General features: G+C 45.0%; 1 protein-coding gene across 2 annotated transcripts in view; it reads left to right on the top strand.

Moving 5' to 3' along the window:
* Positions 1-21,382, top strand: part of LOC128421377 (E3 ISG15--protein ligase HERC5-like) — a 34,736-nt gene that overhangs the window by 1,915 nt on the left and 11,439 nt on the right. Inside the window, exons 2-16 of one of the 2 annotated variants that reach the window (XM_053404098.1) lie at positions 1,588-1,720; positions 1,920-1,996; positions 3,643-3,864; positions 4,944-5,035; positions 6,676-6,806; positions 10,086-10,219; positions 10,944-11,017; positions 12,739-12,842; positions 14,180-14,239; positions 15,278-15,383; positions 16,366-16,549; positions 17,968-18,131; positions 19,437-19,535; positions 19,879-19,971; positions 20,056-20,160. In XM_053404098.1, the coding sequence (XP_053260073.1) occupies positions 1,588-1,720; positions 1,920-1,996; positions 3,643-3,864; positions 4,944-5,035; positions 6,676-6,806; positions 10,086-10,219; positions 10,944-11,017; positions 12,739-12,842; positions 14,180-14,239; positions 15,278-15,383; positions 16,366-16,549; positions 17,968-18,131; positions 19,437-19,535; positions 19,879-19,971; positions 20,056-20,160 (1,778 nt within the window). Of the gene's footprint in view, positions 1-1,587; positions 1,721-1,919; positions 1,997-3,642; positions 3,865-4,943; positions 5,036-6,675; positions 6,807-10,085; positions 10,220-10,940; positions 11,018-12,738; positions 12,843-14,179; positions 14,240-15,277; positions 15,384-16,365; positions 16,550-17,967; positions 18,132-19,436; positions 19,536-19,878; positions 19,972-20,055; positions 20,161-21,382 lie in introns of both variants that reach the window. The other variant, XM_053404097.1, reaches the window with a different exon arrangement.

Raw genomic sequence — 21,382 nt, 5'->3', positions numbered from 1 at the left:
GACAGGGTCAAATTCATGTCTGAATGGACAATAGAGAAAAAGTACTGGGAGCTGCAACATAATGTTGTTGTATGGAGTGCTTCTGTTCGGGTTTCCAGCCTCCTCATTCTTTTTCTCTGCCCACACCTCAATGTTAGTCAGTTTTTGGGTGTCCCCTCTTAGTTTTTTCCCCAAAGGGTTTTTAATTTTAATTTTTTTTAATGGTACTTCTTCATACTGTACATACTTCCCCACCTAATGCATAGATTATGCCATTTGTTTTGAGGGGAAAAGCACCAGACATCAAGCAGTATTTTTCAAGGAACTGCAGGGTCAATATGGATTGAGGCTGACGTCTTGTGAATGCTGTTTCCAAAAAAATAAATTAAAAAAATAGCAATGGGAGATTCCTGGATGTGGAGCAAGTGGTAATGTGAACATATCCTTCGCCTTAGTGTTACCCATGTGGAACTAAGCAAGCACTCCCTGCATAGTTAGAAGGTGGAATGATGGCAAAGACTATGAACACCCAGTTCAACTGTGGAACTCACTGCCACAAGAGGCAGGGATGGCCACCCACGTGGATGGCTTTAAAAGAGGATTGGACAAATTCACAGGGGACAAGGCTGTCAGGAGCTTGTCCTACACTCAAGTAGGACCCTGGCAGAGACACATGCCCGACTGGCATGTTCCCTCCCTGCTGGTCTATTGTTTGGGAGCTTCAAAAGCTTTCTTCAGCCCGAACATCACAGCGACTGATGCCAACAGACATCGGCACACTTAGGGATCCGCAGAGTCTTCGCAGCTTGCGTGACAGACCTCAGCAACTTAGCATTTTGGCTAATCTACTTTATTTACATATAGACACACATGGAGCACTGCAACATGGCTCCATCTCTCTCTAGCATCAAACAGCAAAGAGAAAAAGAACAAAGGACAATAGTCCCACTTCACGGAACGCAGTAACACAAACATCCGTCACTTCCCACTTTGTGGAGTCAAAATATATACCGTCATGTAATAGACAACAATCCCATGACTGCAAACACGGAGCAGGAATTCTAACAAAAGCTGCCCATGGCTACTAGCCAGGATGGCTATACTCTGACTCCACAATTGGAGGCAGTACTTCTTCTGAATATCATGTTCCTGGAAACTGCAGGAAGGGAGGAGTGTTCTACTTGAGGGTTTCCCACAGGCATCTGGGAGGTCACTGTGAGAAAAGGATGCTGGACAGGCCATTTGCTCTTCTTATGTTCTTATGTTTCCACATTGTCAGTCCTGCTGAACACCAGCCACCACTGGCACTCCTTTAAGAAGAAGAAGAAGAAGAGTTTGGATTTGATATCCCGCCTTTCACTCCCTTTAAGGAGTCTCAAAGTGGCTAACATTCCCCTTTCCCTTCCTCCCCCACAACAAACACTCTGTGAGGTGAGTGAGGCTGAGAGACTTCAGAGAAGCGTGACTGGCCCAAGGTCACCCAGCAGCTGCATGTGGAGGAGTGGAGATGCGAACCCGGTTCCCCAGATTACGAGACTACCGCTCTTAACCACTACACCACACTTATGCTTAAAACCATTTCCGTCTTTATCTTGTTCAATCTTCCAGAGCGTATCAAGTTAAGCAAGGGGGCCAAGGTGGATTTGCTAGATGCTGAAGCATCTCACCTGCTCATTCTCTCATCAGAAGGAAAACTTTCTGAGCACAGTATTGTATCCAGAGGTGTTCATTCAAAGCCCAGGTAGGAAACCAGATCTTGACTGACTGGAGTGTTGTTGGTTTTTTTGAAAGCAGCAGAATTATATTGAAAAATAATAATAATTCCTTTGTGATCCACACATCTCAATAATGCATGTTTACACCTGAAATACTTGCTTGGATTATACATGAGAAATGTCATTATTTGATTGGCACTGTTTCTACTTGCTTTTTGAAAACAGGTTATTGAAAGAATTGGGAGACAAACGCATCATCCAAATCGCATGTGGCGACCATCATTCCCTGGCATTATCAAAAGGTACTGAACAATTCTCACACAGCTTCCTTGGGGTTTTTTTTTGAACATATATACCCTGCCTTTCCGTTCCAGCTGACGTACCCCAGGTAGCTCACATCAACTTTTGCAAAGCCATCAGCTAAAAGAAATTAAATCCTTGAAACAGACGAGGGATGTGGCTAAAGACGAAAATCAGTTGCAAGCGCAGGAAGCACAGGCATCTGGTTGGCCACTGTGAGAACAGGATGCTGGACCAGATGGGCCTGATCCTGCAGGCTGTTCTTGTGTTCCAGGAGCCCAGACATCAACAAATCATACCCTGATCAGGCCAAAGGGCTGCTGGAGATTTTGATGTGGGAAATCATTAATCCCAACTATTCTTTGTGAGCTGCGTTCTGAATGTTACACAGTTTCAATAAAATTCTGTGTAGTGGGGGCACATCGTGACCTCTCAGTTTCACCTACCTTGGGGGGGGGAAACATATTTCCCAGAGCTCCTTGGAGGAAGGGGTGAGATAGACATAGGAGGGGGCAAGTGGGTGGGCTTGTATCTCCCCCTAGCAACTAGCTGTTCCTCTGTTCCTCTCTGCCCCATACCCAGGGCCAAACCAGATATTACATTAGCACATATAAGTGCAGGGGTCCTATTCGGATTGGTAAGAAAGTGTAAAGTCAGTGGGTCATTAACCCATTGTCCCTCTCCCTCCTAGGCTTCTTCTGATTTGGATTGAAGGCCCGGCCCCTAAAATTTCCATAGGGGAAAAAACTCCCCCCCCCCGTTTTATTTTTCTAGAAAAAGAGGTGCTGGAACTCACCATGAACATCTCCAATGTTCTCTTATAATGGCACCCACCTGAGAGGTGCTGGAACTGAGTTCTGGCTGGGGGGGGGGAGCCATGGTTTCCCTACCCCACACAAATTGCAGGTACAGAGCCCCCGATCTGGATCAGGACCACAGAGGGTGGGTATGTTAAAGGGTTAAAGCCTCGTGAAACTCTCTCATCCTGGGGACCATACTGACAATTTGCATGAATTCCTCGCCACCGCCCAGCATTTAAAGGCATCGATCCATAACTAACATGATGTGCAATTTGGCCCTGAGATCAACTGGTGTGAATCTTAGTCACTAGGTAGGGTTTAGTGGGTGTATATATCCCCAGTGCTTTTTTTCTGGGGGTGCGCAGGTGTATGCATACCCCTACACATTTTGTGAATCTAAGTTTGGCCTCATTAAGGGGCAGTATTTCAATAAGAGTAGGAAAATGAGAGTACCCCTAAACATTTTTTTTAGAAAAAAAAAGCTCTGTATATGCCATCTCAGAGATCTAGAGTGGCTCAGACCACTTCTAGCTTTTGAGGCCCTAGCTATAGTAAAAACTGAAATTAATGACCCCAAAAACCAAAGAGTGAGTGTGTGTCAAATGATTAATGATTTTTCCAGTCTCATTCTGCGCAAATGCATTACTATGCAACTCTAAGGTGAGAGTGTTTTGCCCTGGTGCTCATACAAGAACATTGCAAAGCTTACTGAATGCCAAAAAATTGATGCCCCTTTGAGCCTGAGGCCCAGGACAAATGGTGCTCCTCCACCTCCCCGCCCCAATTGTCCCATTATATATATAACAGCAAATACATCTGTTGTACTTCCTTTTGTATGTTGGGTTAAGGAGGAGAGCTCTTTGCCTGGGGTCAGAATGACTACGGCCAGGTTGCAGCGAGAAGGGAGATCAACGCTGTTAAGGAACCACGACTTGTGTGGGAGCTCGAAGGCATCCCTTTGGCCAAGATTGCAGCTGGATCTGCTCACAGCGTGGCCCTCTCTGTGTTTGGAACTGTCTATTCTTGGGGAAAGAATGCTTTTGGACAGCTGGGCCTTGGAGACACAGAAGGTAAGGAAAAGTGCTATTCATGTGGTGGAATCTGAGGAATATTTATGAAATGCTGGGCCTATATGGCTAGGGCCCAGGTTACCTGGAAGACCCTACCAGTGTTTCTCAAACTTGGGCTCCCCAGCTGTTGTTGGACTACAATTCCCATCATCCCAGTGGTCAGGGATAATGGGAGTTGTAGTCCAACAACAGCTGGGGACCCATGTTTGAGAAACACTGCTACAAACCTACCGGTATGTTAAGATCTTTGGGTGAGCCCCTTCTCCCGGTCCCATCAACATCAGAAGCCTGATTGGTGGTGACACAAGAAGGAGACTTCACTGTGGCTGCTCCCAGATTGTGGAATTCTCTCCTCCGAGAAGTTCGACTGGCTCCCTCTTTGTTGTCTGATTAGCTGCAAGAAGCTCCATGGATGTTCGGCTAAAAAATATTTTGCAAACCGGAACAGTCACTTCCAGGTTTGCGGTGTTTGGGAGCGAAAACATTCAAGAGCTAAGCTGTTTGAAAACCAAGGTACGACTGTATATGCATATAGCTATTTATTTGTTTAATGTATTCGTATCTCACTTTTCTCCCAAGACAGCTTGCAATGTTTAAAAACATCTTTATGAATACAAAGTAATGAAACATTTTTTTCTAAAAGCAGGGGGGGGAGTTTTTTCAGCTCAAGGGCCACATTTCATTTTGGGAACCTCCTGGGGGCCGCTTGCCAGTGGTAGGTGGGCGGAGCAATGTACAGGACTTAACATTTGTGCAGTCGGCCACATTCCATGCATGCAAAAGTCAAGAGGTTTCTACACACAGACCCACACAGACCGTTCCATCCCACATTCACTCAGACTGCATTATCACAGTCCAAGGCCACATTCCCACCAAGCAAAAGCATCTGAGGGAGTAGAGCGCAAGCTACCAGACTTGAGCGAAGGGGTGGCCTGAAGAGAAGCAGGTGTGGTCTGAGGAACATCCCAAGGGCTGGACAAGAGAGGCCTGAGGGAACCTGAGGTTCTCCAGCCCTCTTTGAAAGGATCTCTTTATGCCCTCTCAAACTGGTTCCATTTCACTTTTCGTTCCTGTTTCAGACAGATGCTCCCCTACAATCGTGAAGGCCTTAGAGCACGAGAAGACAGCGTTTGTTTCGTGTGGCGGGGAACATACCGCCGTTCTCTCGAAGGTTTGCCTAGTTGCGGTTGTTTGAATTTAATAATAATAATATAATAATAATAATTTATTATTTATACCCCGCCCATCTGGCTGGGTCCCCCTACGGTTTCCAACAAAACACTAAAATACAATAACCTATTAAACATTAAAAAATTTTCCTTCCAGTAGCACCTTAAAGACCAACTAAGTTAGTTCTTGGTATGAGCTTTCGTGTGCATGCACACTTCTTCAGATACCAAGTGTGCATGCACACGAAAGCTCATACCAAGAACTAACTTAGTTGGTCTTCAAGGTGCTACTGGAAGGAAAAAAATTTTTTGTTTTGACTATGGCAGACCAACACGGCTACCTTTCTGTAACTGGAACTATTAAACATTAAAAGCTTCCCTAAACAGGGCTGCCTTTAGATGTCTTCTAAAAGTTTGGTAGTTATTTTTCTCTTTGACATCTGGTGGGAGGGCGTTCCACAGGGCGGGCGCCACTACCAAGAAGGCCCTCTGCCTGGTCCCCTGTAACATGGCTTCTCGCAGCGAGGGAACTGCCAGAAGGCCCTCGGTGCTGGACCTCGGTTTAGTTTTGCTATCTCCTTTACACTCGCTCTCTGATTCATCTCGGAGAGGTTACCTTACACACAAAAAAATAGAAGATGTTTGTGGCACATCTTCGGGAGAAGAAAGGGCTAAGGAATAAACCTTACACAAATCTGGATTGGAGTCCCTAAGATAGTTGGATGGTGCCTTGCACATCTCCTTGTGGCAACTCCTGCAGCCAAGCTAGTGCCAAACATATTGCTGTGCTTTCCTTTGGACCACATCAACCTGTCATCTGGGCAGCCCAGGACCTCCATAGACATTGCCCAGACTTGTGCCCTAGTGCTGCTAACACAGCAACTGGACTACACCAGGAGTGGTGTAGTGGTTAAGAGCGGTAGACTCGTAATCTGGTGAACTGGGTTTGCGTCCCCACTCCTCCACTTGCAGCTGCTGGGTGACCTTGGGCTAGTCACACTTCTCTGAAGTCTCTCAGCCTTACTCACCTCACAGAGTGTTTGTTGTGGGGGAGAAAGGGAAAGGAGAATGTTAGCCCCTTTGAGACTCCTTTGGGTAGTGATAAGTAAAGGGTAAAGGGACCCCTGACCATTAGGTCCAGTTGTGACCGACTCTGGGGTTGCGGCGCTCATCTCATTTTATTGGCCGAGGGAGCTGGCGTACAGCTTCCGGGTCATGTGGCCAGCATGACTAAGCTGCTTCTGGCGAACAAGAGCAGCACACGGAAATGCCGTTTACCTTCCCACCGGAACAGTACCTATTTATCTACTTGCACTTTGAGGTGCTTTAAAACTGCTATGTTGGCAGGAGCAGGGACTGAGCAACGGAAGCTCGCCCTGTTGCGGGGATTCGAACCGCCGACCTTCTGATCGGCAAGTCCTAGGCTCTGTGGTTTAACCCACAGCGCCACCCGCGTCCCAGGGTAGTGGTAAAGCGGGATATCAAATCCAAACTCTTCTTCTTCATTATCCAACTGCCTTGCCCACCTTCATACAAAACTTTCTTATCCCCAGCTTTGTAAACAAGATATGTTTATGCTGATGCATCTCACCTCTCTCTCTCTCTCTCTCTCTCTCTCCCTCTCTCTCCCTCTTCCACCAAGGATGGATTAGTCTGCACCTTTGGAGATGGCAGCTGTGGACAGCTTGGCCACAACTCTAGGCGCAATGAGCTGTTACCACGACTTGTAGCTGAGCTATTTGGTGCTCGGGTGTCTCAGGTGGCCTGTGGAAGGTATGGCATGTTTTATGGAGATAATGTTCTATCAGCTGCGGTCAGGCAAAGGCTTCTCTGCCTTCCAATGTCGTAAAGTGTCTTACCCGGGAGACCCGAGTTCGAATTCCTAGTCCATCATGAAGATCACTGGGTGAACCCAGGCCAACCACCTTCTTTCAGCCCAACCTACCTCTCAGGGTTGTTGTGATGAAGAGGGAGAAAAAGGGAGGCACAGAGAACTATGTGTGCTACCTTTGAGCTCCTTTCTGGAAACATAGGATATAAACGTAATAATAAATAATATGAATGACAAGTATGCCAGTTTCTAAAAAGACATACCCCAGGATCCCTAGGGATCTACAGCACCGATTCCCTGCGTACTGGGTCCACAACCAGAGGAATAAATTCTGGGCAATTCCAGGTGGGGTATTCACAAAACAGCCTATAATCCTTCTGGCCTAGGAAATCAGGTGGCACCAGAGAGCTACTGACTGATGCCACTGACTGATATAAATCTGTCAGGCTGTGATATGTCGCTGGCTTAAAATGCAGCTAGGGCGTTATTTTTCTCAATTCAGACTGAAGGTAGTTTGGGTTAGAAATGCATCAAAACACAGTATTTCATTTTTAAAAAACTACCTAAAGAGTAGATATGAATTGTGGTGAACATCATATGTATATCACTTCTCAAACCAGTGGTGGGAGCACATTGGATGCAGAGGAAACAGGAGTGTCCACACAGCCCTAGTCTGGGTCAGTGCCGGATTTACATATAAGCAAAACAAGCTATAGCTTAGGGCCCCAGTCTCTTGGAGGCCCCCCAAAAAAATGAAAGGAAAAAAACCCTGGATGTACATTTTCCAAAATATAAGATAAACAACAACAGTGTTTTGTGTTGTGTAGGCTCCTATGATGTAAGTAATGGGCCCTGCCTGCTAGCCTGCTCCCTAAAATATCACTGGTTTGCTCATTTCTCTATACAGTGGTGCCTCGCAAGACGAAAAGAATCCATTCTGCGAGTCTCTTCGTCTAGCAGTTTTTTCGTCTTGCGAAGCAAGCCCATTGGCGGATTAGCGCTATTAGTGGCTTTTAGCGGCTTTTAGCGGCTTAGCGGATAAGCGGCTTAGCGGCTTAGAAAAAGGGGGGGAACCCCCGCAGGAACTCGCAAGACATTTTCGTCTTGCGAAGCAAGCCCATAGGAAATTTGTTTTGCGAAGCACCTCCAAAACGGAAAACTCTTTCGTCTAGCGAGTTTTCCATCTTGCGAGGCATTCGTCTTGCGGGGCACCACTGTATAGGGTGCCTTCATTCTGCATGGACTGGTTGCATGGCAACATGAAGCATGCAGCTGCAGACTGCAGTGTAGCCCAGTTGAATGTAGGTCAAGCTGTTGTACCTGTTATCTAATATGAAAGAGTGCTTGTAGACTGAGGATCAGGCAGCATAGACTAAGGGTATGAGTCTTATGCCTACTGATTGATTTCATGTAATACATAATTTATTTATTTTGATCTCATTATAAAATTACTTTACGGGGAAAAAATCATCTTTATTATTTAGTAGGCCTATATTATTATTTACTAGTACAGTTCCCTGTTACCTCCACTTGCTACTATAATACTATAGATAAATATTATAATTATAGTAAATATTTTACTTTCACTATTAATATTCTTCTTCTTAATTGTATTTCAGTTCAACCATTACGTTGATAAAATACATATTTTGTTATGTGCAAATGGCTTTAGATACCTATTAGGTCCAAAAATTAGCATATAGCATATATTCAAAACAAAAAAACAGCAACAATTTGTTGTTAACAAGGGACAGCTGGACATATAAAGGGCCCCATTACCTTCAGTAGCTTAGGGCCTCATCAAACCTAAATCCAGCCCTGGTCTGGGAAACATGTTGCTGAGGTCAGAGTTTCTCTCTGTACCACCACACCACTGGCCTTCAGCTTGCTTGACTTCACCCTTAATCAGTATCATAATAATAATAATAAATGATAATGATGATGATGATGATAATAATAATAATAATAATAATTTATTTATACCCTACCCATCTGGCTGGGCTTCCCCAGCCACTCTGGGCAGCTTCCAACAAAATATTAAAATACAGTAATGCATCAAACATTAAAAGCTTCCCTAAACAGGGCTGCCTTCAGATGTCTTCTAAAAGTCTGGTAGTTATTTTTCTCTTTGACATCTGATGGGAGGGTGTTCCACAGGGCGGGTGCCACTACCGAGAAGGCCCTCTGCCTGGTTCCCTGTAACTTGGCTTCTCGCAGCGAGGGAACCGCCAGAAGGCCCTCGGCGCTGGACCTCAGTGTCTGGGTAGAACGATGGGGGTGGAGACGCTCCTTCAGATATACTGGACCGAGGCCGTTTAGGGCTTTAAAGGTCAGCACCAACACTTTGAATTGTGCTCGGAAACGTACTGGGAGCCAATGTCGGTCTTTCAAGACTGGTGTTATGTGGTCCCGGCGGCCACTCCCAGTCACCAGTCTAGCTGCCGCATTCTGGATTAGTTGTAGTTTCTGGGTCACATTCATAGGTAGCCCCACATAGAGCGCATTGCAGTAGTCCAAGTGGGAGATAAGTAGAGCATGCATCACTCTGGCGAGACAGTCTGCAGGCAGGTAGGGTCTTAGCCTGCGTACCAGATGGAGCTGATAAACAGCTGCCCTGGACACAGAATTGACCTGCGCCTCCATGGACAGCTGTGAGTCCAAAATGACTCCCAGGCTGCGCACCTGGTCCTTCAGGAGCACAGTTACCCCATTCAGGACCAGGGAGTCCTCCACACCTGCCCATCTCCTGTCCCCCCAAAACAGTACTTCTGTCTTGTCAGGATTCAACCTCAATCTGTTAGCCACCATCCATCCTCCAACCGCCTCCAGACACTCAAACAGGACCTTCACCGCCTTCACTGGTTCTGATTTGAAAGAGAGGCAGAGCTACCTCAAAGGCTCACCCAAACTGCAGAGCTCACCCTTACAGATGCCAATTTGGGTTTGGCAAATTTTAAAAACAAGATACCTCTGTGGGGTTTTTGAAATAGCTGGGTGGTTATTGAGGAGTGGTGGAGGAATATGAGCCATTAATTCAGGGTGGAGGAAACTCAGCCCCAAGTTTGGAGGCAGTATTCAGGGCTTGGCCCCCAATCAGGAATTGCTACCAATCTAAAATGACTGCCCCAAAGCAAAGGTAGTGGGAAAATTAAAAGCAATCGCTGGGTTCAGGTTGAGTCAGTGGCACTTCTGCACCTAATTGACTTTAATTCTGTGAACAGGTGGCATACTCTTGTCTACATCGCGGACCTGGGGGAAATCTACTCATTTGGATCTGGAGCAAAAGGGCAGCTTGGACAGGGGGCGGAATGTGACCGACTGATACCTCTTCCTATTGGCAGAGAATTCAACAAGGGTAAATCACGCTTATTGTTTCCAGATGCAGAACTTTGTCTCCTTGTGCAAATTAAGGAAATTCCAAATTTAAGAACCATCTGTAAGGTAAAGGTAAAGGAACCCCTGATCATTAGGTCCAGTCGTGGCCGACTCTGGGGTTGCGGCGCTCATCTCGCTTTATTGGCCGAGGGAGCCGGCGTACAGCTTCCAGGTCATGTGGCCAGCATGACTAAGCCGCTTCTGGCGAACCAGAGCAGTGCATGGAAACACAGTTTACCTTGCCATAGCTCACTGTCGCCATCTAGTGTTACATTTGTATACTGCACTTTACAACACATTTAAAACGTTTTATTTGCAGCTGTATGGCTGAGTCCCTAGTGGTTAACTATATGCCCATGATGTTGTACGGATACTGCAAGAAACTTGCATGCATACAGAGCACTGATCCCACAATAAACAGCCACCTAGATGCTCCTCCATCTCTTTGACTTGCATCTATAATTGTCAGTTTTAATGGGCAAGCTTTTCCTTTCTGTCAAAATGTGTTATAAATAGCTATTTATGGTGGTTCATGGTTTATATAACTAAATTCAGATGACACAGTGTGAGGTCTCTCCTCGCTGTACTTAGCTATGCTAGATTTCCTAGCCAAACTTCTATATACCAAGTTGCAGATGGAAGAGTTCTTAACAATAACGGATGGTTACTTGAATGGATGGCTTCTTTATGATCTGTCACAGTAGGGGACACGTCAGAGGAGCTGGTTAAAATCATCGCTGGAGAGAACCAAAGTATTGTACTTCTTTTAAAGGAAAAGGTAAGCAAAAATTTGAGGATCTCCCCTCCGAAAAAAGAAAAGAATGTTGTGCGTAATTGCAAATGCCAGAATTATGGTTGTGGTTGCTTGTGTGTAGTTACCAGAAAAATACAAACCATCCTTTAATCTAGGGATGGGGAAGCTTTGGGTCTGCAGTTGTTGTTGGGCCTCAACTCCCATTAGTCCCATTCAGCACGGGACCAGGGAATGATGGGAGCTGTGGTCCAACAACATCTGAAGAGCTGCATGTTTCTCTCCTCTGCTTTGATCCCATCCAGTGCCAGCCTTGCCATTAGAAAAGGGGAACATTTGTCCAAGACTCCGGGCTCTGTAGGAAACGCTGCTTTGCCAGCTGTTCGCATCTGGACCCAGAGTTGTATCCAGGGTTCCAAAACATCTTATTGGTTATCCAGACAACTGGCAAACTGCTGTCTCACCACGTCTTGTCCTTCATATGACAGCCCCTATTTTAATAATAGCAATAAAAGATAAAGGGACCCTTGACAGTTAGGTCCAGTCGCGGACAACTCTGGGGTTGCACGCTTATTTCGCTTTATTGGCCAAGGGAGCCAGCGTACAGCTTCCAGGTCATGTGGCCAGCATGACTAAGCCGCTTCTGGCGAACCAGAGCAGTGCACGGAAATGGCGTTTATCTTCCCGCCGGAGTGGTACCTATTTATCTACTTGCACTGGTGTGCTTTTGAACTGCTAGGTTGGCAGGAGCAGGGACTGAGCAACGGGAGCTCACCCTGTCATGGGGATTCGAACTGCCAACCTTCTGATCGGCAAGCCCTAGGCTCTGTGGTTTAACCCACAGCGCCACCCACATCCCAATATAACATAATATTCATTCATTCATTCATATATATATATATATATATATATATATATATATATAATATTATAGCAATAATAATGTATTCTGTACAGTCAATGGTTCTATAACGTTATTGTTGTTGTTGTTGTTGTTGTTGTTAAAGACTAACTTACTGCTTTACAGTTGATGTGAGATGGTGGGGGAACACTCAGGCACAGAAATAAACTTCTCACACACAGATGTGAGCGTGGAGAGGAGCTAAAGTTGCGTTGCTTGTCCCTGATCACACAGTTGGCAGCATCCATTACCCAAGAATGTCTTTGGCATTGATCCAACCACATTCCATATACAAAAATTCTGCAAATGCAGTATCGGAGGGAAGAATCACATTTTCCATCTGAAGCAACAATCGCATTTCCCCAGCTACTGAATATACCATAGTATACCCAGTATGAGGGAATGTCGGAAGCTCCTTTCTACAAAGCCAGGCTGTTGTTCCATCTAACTCCGTATTGTCGACAGACAGAGCCACTGACAGTCGATCAGGCAATAACCTTTTCCAGTCTTACCAGGAGTCACTAGGGTATTGAACCAGGAACCTTTTGCATACAAAAAACGAAACAAGAACTTGCTCTGTCACTGAGTTACTGTCCTTCCTCAAAGGAGGACAACTGCCCTAACTTTCTACAGTGCAGTTTAAAGGCTAGCTTTTCACTTTGTTATAAAGCCATGATTTTTACATTATCCCGGTTGCGTCGCCTACATGCAGGGAGAGACAGAGACTCTCACACGTTCACCCAGCCACTATTTCCTGTGGGACTCTGGCCCAATGGCAGATCACCAGAGAAGACATCTTACTAGGCTCCTGAGAGAATTTCATGTTTTTTTGTCTTATTTCGCACAGAAGTCATACGCAAATTTAAACCGAACAATTGCCAGAGTGGAGGAGGAAAAGACAGATAAGTGGGTTTCTAATTCAGATCCCAATTGCTGGCAGACTATGAAACAGTAAGTAAATACACACACACACACACACACACACACCCCACTATGCAGCAAGTGCAGGAATCTAGCCATCGTTAACTTTTAAAAGATTCGTTCGAAGTGTGCCTCGGTCTCATTTTAAACTTTGTGGGGTTAGCCTTAGAAATCCCAATTTAAAAGGCAGGTTTTATGCACTATATCATCATTGCACAATGCACTGGGGGGAAGGATGTAGTCTTTCGGGGCAGCTTCCAGACAGTTGCTGTTTTGTGGGTGGGCTTTGATCACAATGAAAGTGGACTCAGCGCTCTTGCACAACAAACCCATTTTCTCAAAAAGCAAACGGACCTTTGGCAGTAAAGAAAGTGATGGGAAATGCCCTGGGAAGTGTGGTGTAACAGTTGTCAAATAATCTCCCTGCATGTTCATGCTGCTGTGGTGCCTCTCCCACCATTTTGAAAATTTCAGCATTGTATTTCAGGCTTGATTATTGTAACTCGCTCTACGCGGGGCTGCCCTTGAAGCTGACCCAGAAACTCCAGCGGGTGCAGAATGCCGTGGTGAGGCTCCTTACGGGGTCCTTGCTGCGGGATCACATTCATCCAGTGCTTTAGCAACTGCACTGGCTCCCGGTGGAGTACAGGGTCAGGTTTAAGGTGCTGGTTTTGACCTTTAAAGCCCTATGCGGCCTAGGACCCATGTACCTACAGGACCACCTCTTCTGGTATGCCCCACGGAGGACCTTAAGGTCGCAACATTTTGGAGGTCCCAGGTTGCAAGGTGGTTAGATTGGTCTTTACTAGGGCCAGGGCCTTTTCAGTATTGGCCCCGACTTGGTGGAACGCTCTGTCACAAGAGACTAGGGCCCTGCAGGACTTGACATCTTTCCGCAGGGCCTGCAAGACAGAGCTGTTCCGCCTGGCCTTTGGTTTGGAATCAGTCTGACCCTTATGTTTCCCTCCCCTTATGGTTTTGATCTATGGGCTACTTTTAAAATGAGGCTGCATTTTAAATTGCATTTTAACCTGTATTTTAAATTGGTTTTCCCCCTCTATTATGTTTTTACTGTAATTTTACTGGTGTTAGTCTCCCTGAGCCCAGCTCTGGCCAGGGAGTGCGGGGTATAAATAATTTATTATTATTATTATTATTATTATTATTATTATTATTATTATTTATCATCATCATCATCATCCTCACTATAGCTGGGGGAGAGAGGGTGAATCCTTGTCCTGCAAAGAGGGACTCGTCAGGAAGTTTAAAACTTAAATCAGATGTCCTTTGTCCAGTTGTACCTCTGTTGCGAGTCAGTTTCTCAAAGCAAAGTCTGAAAGATCGCTTTCTTCCTTTCCAACAAACAGGGATGTAAAGTTGATCTTCTCCTCAGCAGCTTGCATCAACGGAAGCTTTGTGGAAAAGAGGTAAATGGCAGTCATTTGAGGACCAGTCGTAAGGACACAAGAAGAGCTTGCTGGATGAGGCCAGTAGTCCATCTAGTCTAGCATTTCGTTCTCACCGTGGCTACCCAGATTCCTGTGGGAGGCCTGAAACCAGGACCCAAGGGCAACAGCACTTCCCCCGCTTGTGATTCCTGTTGGTGGCGAGGAAAAATAAAATAGGTCTAAAAGTAAAATTTCTGGATGCCAAGATTCATGTTTGGGGCAAGTACTCTGGTGAGAGAACCCCAGCAGAGATTTAAAAATTGCAAAATATGCAGCCAAGTAAAGTTTGGAAATATACGCTGTTAGACATTTAAAAGATGCTCTTGTGAGTTCCAAAATGTCCCTCTTCCCTTAGCATAGAAAAAGACCACACATTTGGTAAGCTTAAAATGGTGTACTTACAAACTCCCCAAAGGTCAGATTCATGTGATTTTCCATACAGCATTCAGAAAAGGTTGCACAGGCAGGAAAACTGAGCTTAGTTACACTGCTGAAAGTTCCTAATTTATTGGTATAGGAATTGGAAAAATAGCTTGTGAGAGCCGTGGAGTCTGAGCTTCGGGCAACCAGCTCAACTTTCTTTACATGCTGAGCTTCTTTGGTAGACTGAAGGGGAACAATAGGTTTGATTACCTTCCTCCCAAGGAGAGGGGGAGTGACCTAACTAAGCCTGGTAGGACAGCTTACTCTATGGCATTAACCCCTTCATGCATTAATTTGACTTAAGCATGTTGGTTAACTGGCATTCAGAGGCATACTGCCTTCAGCAGTGAAGGTAGAACATAGAAATTATAGCTAGTAGCCATCAATATTCCTCTCCTCCATGAATTGTGTCTAATCCTCTTTTAAAGCCACCTACATCCAAACTTATAAACTAGGGAGAATGTGCTAAACACAAAGCTAACTAGAGCCCCTTTCAGATATTCACACCCACATATAGCTGAAAGTTTATGCAGTTTGCACATTTACACAAACAAGGGAAGGGATTGTGATTGTGATCTGCCTGTTTCTTTCTAGCAGGACGAAACATTTCAGGACACCTCAGGAGGTTGCGGCTGTGGACATGTCCGCTGTGTTACTTTTCCATGAGAAGATTTCTACTAAGCCTAAAGTCTTCACAGCGGTAAGATACGGAATGCAGAGGCAAACAGTATTTCTTGATTTTTATCCAAAGGCAGTAGTTTCCAAATAAGTAATGTAAGAGCAGACAAGCCTACTTATGACTGTTACAAGGAAACCACTATTACCAAGGTTTTCACAACAATTTCAGGATGTAGGATAGTATTGGTTTAGTTCTAGGACAGCCTTCTCCAGGCTGGTGCTTCCAGATGTTTTAGAATATGGGCCTAGCCAGCATGGCCAGTGGTCTGGGATGATGGGAATTGCAGCCTGGCAACATCCTGAGGGCACCATGTTGGGGAAGCTTGTCTAGGACTGGGATAGCCAACATGGAGAAAAATAATGGTAAGAGCTGGGGCCAAATATCCATTAAATACAAAAAGTACTCTCTCCAACAATTTTGTGTAAGCTTACATTTATAGAAGGTACACACAGTGATAATTCACAGCAGCAGTAGTTGGTGGCAGCCAGCAGACTCATCCTAGCTTTGCTGTGTTAATACACCTGCATTGGGACAAGAAACCATTGTCTCAATCCAACCCTAAACTAATAGAATTGAACTTCTTGATGGGTTCTGGGTCTCCCTTTGAAATCCCTTTGGTGAAGAATGTCATCTTTCAGGCTGGCTGCAGAATGACCTGAGAAAGCAAAATATCCCTTTGCTGGTTTCTGAGTTTTGCTGTTTTATTGGGCTAAAGTGACTGAAACTATGACATGGAACCATAGATTTGTAGAGTTGGATCCCATGCAATGCAGGAATATGCAGTTGTCCCATACGGGGATCAAACCTGCAACCTTGGCATTATCAGCACCACGCTCTAACCAACTGAGCTATCCAGCTGGAATGGTGCACCAAAGACTCTTGGGTCTACCTCTGGTAGTTTATGCTGAAGCAAAATGAAGTTTGTTTCCTTCGTTCTGTTGAACTAAACTTACTACAAAAAAGTAAGCGTTTAACTTTTATATTCTTCCTTCATCTCTTCAAGGTGATAAATGCCCTAAAGATACTCCTGCAGTCTGTCCTTGACTTCCCTGGCTCTCCTGAAGCGCTCAGAGTCTTCCTCATTGTGCCCGTACTCTTACGGAGGGAGGACAGCCAGTCAGATCATCTCCTCCTTGAACTGGCACAAGTCATATGGTTTCGCCCACTGAAAGAGAAGCAATTGCTTGGTGAGGCGGGTTCACTAAGCTTGGTAACTTCGTTTCATTCCAGAGGTGGGGAGCATGTTGATGGGCCACACCTTCCATCAGCCCCAGTCAGGCCAGGGCTCAAGGATGCTTGGGGCTACAATTCAACAACACCTGGAGGCTACAGGTTCTCCATCCCTGTTCTAAACGCATTCTGAAAGGGTCTTGAGGAAGTGGGCTTCTGGAAGTTGAGGACTGAGCAGCGCCCAATCTTAAGCTTCAGCATTGCCCTTGTAGAACTCGGCTGGGATGCAGGCAGAACCAAAAGAAGTTGGCTCTGGCTCCAACTACTGTTTGGGCTCCCTGCCTTTCACCCTGCCAGTCCCAATGGGCACCAGCCTCCAGTACGTACCTCTCCAGAGGCCTGAGATCTTTTGGGGAGGTCTTGCTTGTGGCCCCACCAATGGGCATGGCCTATTGCGTAGGCAGGGCTTTCTCTGTGGCATCACCCCGTTTGTGGAATTCCCTCCCTATGGAACTACATGCCCTCCAGATGCCCTTTGTATTGTGCATTCGTGATGCTGTCAGGGAGGTCATACGCAGGCCTACTTTCAATACCGTTTGCGCCTGTGAAAGTTGCGGAATGGCCATGTGGCTTCATTTCCCATCAGTGCACACACCCTGTAACTTTCTGTTAAAATCCTTTAACTTTTTCAAACCACAAGTGCTTTATTTGTTCTACTGCTTTTGCTGTTCTGTAACCTCTCCAGAGATGGGACGTGGGTGCCGCTGTGGGTTAAACCACAGAGCCTAGGACTTGCCGATCAGAAGGTCGGCGGTTCGAATCCCCGCAACGGGGTGAGCTCCCATTGCTCGGTCCCTGCTCCTGCCAACCTAGCAGTTTGAAAGCACGTCAAAGTGCAAGTAGATAAATAGGTACCGCTCCAGCGGGAAGGTAAACAGCATTTCTGTGCACTGCTCTGGTTCACCAGAAGCGGTTTAGTCATGCTGGCCACATGACCCGGAAGCTGTACGCCGGCTCCCTTGGCCAGTAAAGCGAGATGAGTGCCGCAACCCGAGTCGGTTACAACTGAACCTAATGGTCACGGGTCCCTTTACCTTTTAACCTCTCCAGAGAGCAGTGGGAACACCTCAGAACAAGCTAAAGCAGAATAAATTTACCACTAATGTGTTATCATCATGCATTGGTCTGGGGAGGCCCAATACTTTTCCATGGTTTGGCATGTCTGTCTTTTGGCGTCTGAAAGAAATTCTGTGCCTTTTTATAGTTTTGGGGTTTTTGTCTGCTGCATCATGGAAGTGATTCGGTTGTTGTTTTAAGCAGGTGGTTTTTAAATTTTTTTAGTGTTGTATTTAGGTATTTGACTGTGCTGTAAACCACGCTGGGAGGAAGGGTAGTCTAGGAATTAAATAAGACAACAAAATTTATTTCTTTACAGAATCTTTGTGGGCCAACCTAGAAATTGCCTTCTTCAAGGATCTGGTGAGCATTTATCAGAGACTTGCCACTGCCAAGCTGTCTTCTCTCACTGAACGTAGAAGATATCCTGAGGAAACACTCCAAGTTGTTTTGCTTCTCCATGTCCTCCGAATGCTTTATGAGGTAGGGAAGCGCTTGAAATGAAGGCGTGAGGCGTCACATGAGAGATCTAACTGGTGAAGGGACCAGCTGTAATTGTAAACCAGGGAACCAGGCAGAGGGCCTTCTTGGATGTGGCGCCCACCCTGTGGAACGCTCTCCCATCAAATGCCAAGGAAATAAACAACTATCTGACTTTTAGAAGAAATCTGAAGGCAGCCCTGTTTAGGGAAGCTTTTTAATATTTGATGAATTATTGTATTTTAATGTTTCGCTGGAAGCCGCCCAGAATGGCTGGGGAAACCCAGCCAGATGGGCGGGGTATAAATAATAAATTATTATTATTACATTATATTACTATAAACCATGTAAATGGTGCCAGTGTCAGTCCCCAGCATCTCTAGGTGGAGTTGGGGAGATCCTGTCTGGAATTGTGGATGCTGCCTGCTGGGCAATGTTGAAGCAAACAGAGCTAGTCTTGAATATACACACTGCTGTCTAAACACTGTAAATTGATGAACCATTCACGTGGCACCTCACGGTTTTCTCTTCCCCATGGTGGAAGCAGAGGAGGCTGAGGACCACATCCTGAATCTCTATGGCATACCCCTCCATTAGGAAGTATAGCAGTAAAGTCTTTTAACTTTCCTACTAATAGACACCCTGTGGCATGTCTAGAACAGTCTATGTCTTTAAAAAGCCAGAGGATCTTGCTCAGAATAGCTTCTGCATGGTGGCTACTCCATTTGGTAACCAGCTGCTACCAGGAAATCTTGAGGTGGGGCAGAAACTTCATCCACCACCTTGGAAATGTGAAATCTGAGTTCAGCAGGGGAATCCCTGCTCACGGTGTGAGAATCTACTGCTTTTGGGGGGGGGGTACATTGGTTGGACTTGGAACTAATGTCTTCCCAATAGCTGCACCAACTCTTTTAAACTCCCTACAAAGCTCACCTTACTACAGTGGTACCTCGGGTTGCAGACGCTTCAGGTTACGGACGCTTCAGGTTACAGACTCCGCTACCCCGGAAATAGTACCTCGAGTTAAGAACTTTGCTTCAGGATGAGAACAGAAATTGCGCTGCAGCGGCGGGAGGCCCCATTAGCTAAAGTGGTGCTTCAGGTTAAGAACAGTTTCAGGTTAAAAACTGACCTCCAGAACGAATTAAGTTCTTAACCCAAGGTACCACTGTACATCCATATATTTCCTATATTCTTATGAGTTGGTTAGCTGGTTTTATTTTTGTATTAGTTGAAGCTACTAAGTTATGGTGTCTTTCTTTTGTAATTGGCTAATTTTGGTTTTTAACCCTACACTTACAAATGCAGGTAAATTGTAGAAGAAGTTTCAGAATCCAGGAAAGCAACTTCCACATCCCTGAAGTGATAAAAATGCTGGCTCTTCCAGATATTCTTGAAGGAGCTAAGGTAGTTTAACATTCAAGTGTTATGTTACTCTTGCCATCTCGAAGTTGTTTTCCAGTGTATAGAAAAAAGAAAAGAAAGTCTCTCTCTCTCTCTCTCTCTGGATAAACCAAACTTCCTTTACATCCTCACTAGGAAGTTATATTTTTTAAAAATCAGTAATTGGCAGATGCTTTTTTTGAGAAGGGCAAAAAGGAAAGTGCTAATTTTACATTTGGAACAAAATGTATTTAATCTTCACAGAGCATCTGAATGGAGCCATGTTTCCATATTCCCCCCCTTTCTTCATACTGATTTTTAAATACTTTTATCTCATGTTGTAAATTACTTCTCTGTGTCATTTCAGTTGCTCAGAGAACTCTTCAAGTTCCCTTTTATCTTTGAGATGGAAGTTAAGGTTTTCCTGCATCAAGCAGCATGCAACACTCTAAAGATGATGGTATGTATACCCCCAAAATATTACATAGCATGTAGGGTCGCAAAACACTAACAACTAGTAACACCAACGTTTGTATCCTCATAGGCAAATTCTGGCATGACCAGTGAACTACTTGTAAGGAGACAACATCTGGTACAGGATACCTGGCAGAGTTTAAGAAATGAATACAGAAATCACCAAGCCCTTAGGGTAAGAAACCAAATTTCATACCTATACTCATGACTGTGGAACATTCATTTAGGTGCACTGTATTTATGATCAAAAGACTGCATACATATTCCTAAATTTTTAGAGGTGAGATCCATGTGGACAATACACTCGCACCTTGTTGGGTCACTAAGCTACTTCTATGGGAACAGAACAGTGGACTTTAGCCAACAGGTATAAAGAAGCATTGCAATTTCATCATAGAATATGCACAAATGATCACTAAGAAAACTGAGTTGTTAGTCAGGGGTATTGTATACATGAATCCAACTCCTCAAAGGATTCCATCAGTGGTGTCTCCGAAAATTTTTACACATCACTTGGGAAGACAGGTGAACTAATATCAGTGTACTGGAAGAAGCAAAGATCACCAGTGTTGAAGCAATGATTCTTCAACATCAACTTCGTTGGACTGGTCATGTTGTGCGGATGCCTGATGATCGTTTTCCAAAGCAACTACTCTATTCCAAACTTAAAAATGGAAAGTGTAATGCTGGTGGTCAACAAAAGAGGTTTAAAGACTGTCTCAAGGCAAATCTAAAAAAATGTAGTATACACTGACAACTGGAAAACACTGGCCTGCGAGCGCTCCAATGGGAGAACAGCCTTTACCAAAGGTGTCATGGGCTTTGAAGACATTCAAACTCAGGACGAAAGGGAGAAACGTGCTAAGAAGAAGGCACGCTTGGCAAATCCACACCGTGATCAACTCCCGCCCAGAAACCAATGTCCCCACTGTGGAAGGATGTGTGGATCCAGAATTGGCCTCCACAGTTACTTACAGCCTCACTTTTAAAACCGTGTTTATAGAAGACAATCTTACTTGGCTATGAGTGATCACCAGAGAAGAAGAAGATACATGAATAGAATAAAAAGACAGGCAGCCTTCTTTAAAGCAAACTCAAAGTACAATACTAAGCAGTGCATTTGTTTTCATGGGTACTTTACCTGTTATTCAATGTCATTTTAATCTACACTAGCTCAGGTGTCAGAATCTCAATTCTGCTGCATGCATGAATCCAAAGATGTACGTGTGACAACAGCGCAGCTTTTAAGAGTGAGAGAAACCCCGAGCCTTAGCCATTATCACTATGTTTACTATTAGACAGACAATAACCTGAGAATTCAAGAGTCAGCACACCTGGAGCCATCCCTTACAGTATCTAATTCCCGTATGCAAGACCCTTCTGCCACAGAAATATTT

Source organism: Podarcis raffonei, chromosome 9 (assembly GCF_027172205.1).
Source record: "Podarcis raffonei isolate rPodRaf1 chromosome 9, rPodRaf1.pri, whole genome shotgun sequence".
NCBI classification, from domain to species: domain Eukaryota; kingdom Metazoa; phylum Chordata; class Lepidosauria; order Squamata; family Lacertidae; genus Podarcis; species Podarcis raffonei.
The sequence above is the reverse complement of the archived record's forward strand: the minus strand, read 5'-3'. Positions and strand labels throughout refer to the sequence as shown.